Here is a 2,507-nt window from a genome sequence, read left to right as displayed (position 1 = left end):
ATCGAAAATGGCCTCTTTCATGAACTAGAAGAGAGGCTCCTTTTGTAGGGGGGGGGGGGCTCAGGCCTCCCTCAGAACAATTGAACAGCTAGGATGTAAGTTAGCAATTATCTATAGCGGAAACCTAGCATAATATATTCCACTAGAATACATATCCCTAACTTAAAAGATATACATTGCAAGGCACGGTTTTTTAAACGAATTACCACAACATAACATTTACAACATTAACATCACTACTGATACTGGATAGCCATTGTGGACAGGCGCAGCATGTACAAGTAGCAGCCCAGATTCCCCTTAGCTCGGGTCCTTTTGCCGAGGAAGCCAGGAAGCACAGAGAATGGGAAGAGTAGGAAAACAGAACAAACAACCAAGCTGCTCCTATTGCCCAACAACAGATTGATAAGCATTAGAAAATTGCATATCTTTAATTATGAACAACTGGACAAGTGTGAAATGTATGTACTGAAGACAGAAGTTAATGTTGTTGGTCGGGCCACATTGTTAACTTATCTATAACGGAGCAGGGTGGATATGGGGGGGTAGTAGAGATGTGATGCGTGGCGTTAGAAGAACCAAGGAGGCGCGCCGCGCGGCCAGTGACAGGACTTCTACCGTCACAGTAGTATTTCACATAAGTAAGGACTAATATTAGGAGGATATTAATGAATTGTTTAATTTTACTCTATGATGTTGTTGTTGGAGATGGAGTCCTACATTCTTGTGTCAGAAGGAGGAATGTCACACTGACATGTAGAACCAAATGTTATTACATGGGATCCCCCAACAGCAATTCTGCCTCATATCTAGTTGGGGGTATACAGAATGGACAGCCTATAACAACAGCAACACCTCCTCTCCTGTCTATAGCCTATTCTCAGTAGCAGTGAGGATCAGGCAGATAGCTCCTGTGCTTTAGAAGGCCTGAGATATTCCCTTCTGCTGAAGAGCGATCATCACTGTCACATGTAAGTACATTGGGTTTAAATCTTTAGTTTGGTATATTAACTGTAGTGAACAGATATTGGCTACACATGATACTTGAATTGATATCTTCAAAAAGGATGATCCTAAAGTCAATCTGTGATAGGCAAAAGTACATTGTCTGGAAAGATTTGTGTAATATTTTACCTGATCAATTTGTACTATTTAAAATCCACGCTATTCTTATCATCAGATGGACCAAGAATCACTCAATGTGCAGTTCAGTCGGGGGCGAGTCGCACTTATAGGATATGGAAATAGTGGCGATGCAGTTACAGTGACCTTCTTGCCACTGGAACATATGTATCGCCATAACACCCAAACTCGTGTGGACAAATTGACACCTGGTTACAAAAGGAATGTAGCCTCACCAAAAGCCGCATCAAGCAGCAGTAACAGCATCACTAACATCATCTCTGAGGACAGAGGAGAATATTACTGTGAGGCCCAGAATGGAAGAGGATCTATGAACTCTACAGCTCTGATGATCATTGTAGCAGGTAAAGTTATGTTCAATAACTTATTGTTTTTCAAGGTAATCTTCTTCTAGTTTGCCTTATTAAACTTTGGTTTATAACTATACACGCCTGTGTACATACAAGTATTGCATTAATGTCCTGTGTTGCTGTATATTCATTTTCACTTCATAATAACATGTAGTCTGTTGTCTCAGAACCGCTTAAGGTTTATAACTATACATAGGCTTCTATATACAAGTATTGCGTTAATGCTGTATATTCAGTTTCAGTTCATAATAACATGTACTCATATCATTTATATTATCTTTTAGGGAAACAAACCTCAGTTATAACTGCAGCTGTAGGAATCATAGTGGTTGTTCTGGGTGTCATACTGGCTTCAAGTCTCTCTGGACTCATGTGGTTCAGGTGAGTGAAAATGCTTATTTTAAAGATTATTTCACTTTATTATCTTCATTACTTTATTAATATATTCATTCACTCATTCATTTACAAAACAGGAAGAAGGTCTCCAAAACCACCTCTGACACAAGACACATGGCAGACAACGGACAGGTGAGTCTGTTCAAACAGATGTAAGATCATGTTTATTACTTTGTGGGACATTTCCAATCCTCATGCTGTCTGTCACCAAGTCTATTTATGTTGTCTGTCCTCTCTCTCCATCAGGGAGACTCTAGTCCCGTGTATGAAAACATCTCAGTCATGACCATGACCTCTACTGCAGCACAGACAGCAGCCACCGTCGACCAGGATGACGTTCACTATGCCAGCGTCCACTTCTCTCGTTCCAAAAACCAGGAAGTACCTCTGTACTCCACCGTCCAGCTGCCTCAACCCCAGAAACAGGAAGAGGATGTCCAGTACGATGCTGTGAAATTCAACTGCCCCAGTAATGCTAACCGGTGTGCATATTCTGCCATTACAACAACAGTCATTTCTAGAGCATTGTGAAAACACCGCATTAAAGGAGAAGTTGGCTTTTTTTTTACAACCAAATTTCTATTTTTTATGTAAATGCCATGTTATAGAAGGGTCCAG

At 40.6% G+C, this 2,507-nt stretch overlaps 1 protein-coding gene across 1 annotated transcript; it reads left to right on the top strand.

Moving 5' to 3' along the window:
- The first annotated feature begins 1,288 nt into the window (after positions 1 to 1,288).
- On the top strand, positions 1,289 to 2,434 carry LOC139026884 (Fc receptor-like protein 5). Its single transcript, XM_070442136.1, has 4 exons — positions 1,289 to 1,487; positions 1,778 to 1,874; positions 1,967 to 2,021; positions 2,136 to 2,434. Exons 1-4 carry the CDS (start codon positions 1,289 to 1,291, stop codon positions 2,418 to 2,420), a joined length of 636 nt encoding a protein of 211 aa, XP_070298237.1. The 3' UTR covers positions 2,421 to 2,434.
- Positions 2,435 to 2,507: the final 73 nt, after the last annotated feature.

This window comes from Salvelinus sp. IW2-2015, unplaced genomic scaffold (assembly GCF_002910315.2).
Source record: "Salvelinus sp. IW2-2015 unplaced genomic scaffold, ASM291031v2 Un_scaffold6255, whole genome shotgun sequence".
Classification (NCBI taxonomy): Eukaryota; Metazoa; Chordata; class Actinopteri; order Salmoniformes; family Salmonidae; genus Salvelinus; species Salvelinus sp. IW2-2015.
This window is presented reverse-complemented; position numbering and strand designations above follow the sequence as displayed.

What these genes read in the sequence shown, in the direction of transcription:
- LOC139026884 (XM_070442136.1), top strand. Translation starts at nt 1,289, where the DNA reads ATGTATCGCCATAACACCCAAACTCGTGTGGACAAATTGACACCTGGT. An exon ending in TCTGATGATCATTGTAGCAG is followed by an intron (nt 1,488 to 1,777) that starts GTAAAGTTATGT and finishes ATTATCTTTTAG; the next exon opens with GGAAACAAACCTCAGTTATA. An exon ending in ACATGGCAGACAACGGACAG is followed by an intron (nt 2,022 to 2,135) that starts GTGAGTCTGTTC and finishes TCTCTCCATCAG; the next exon opens with GGAGACTCTAGTCCCGTGTA.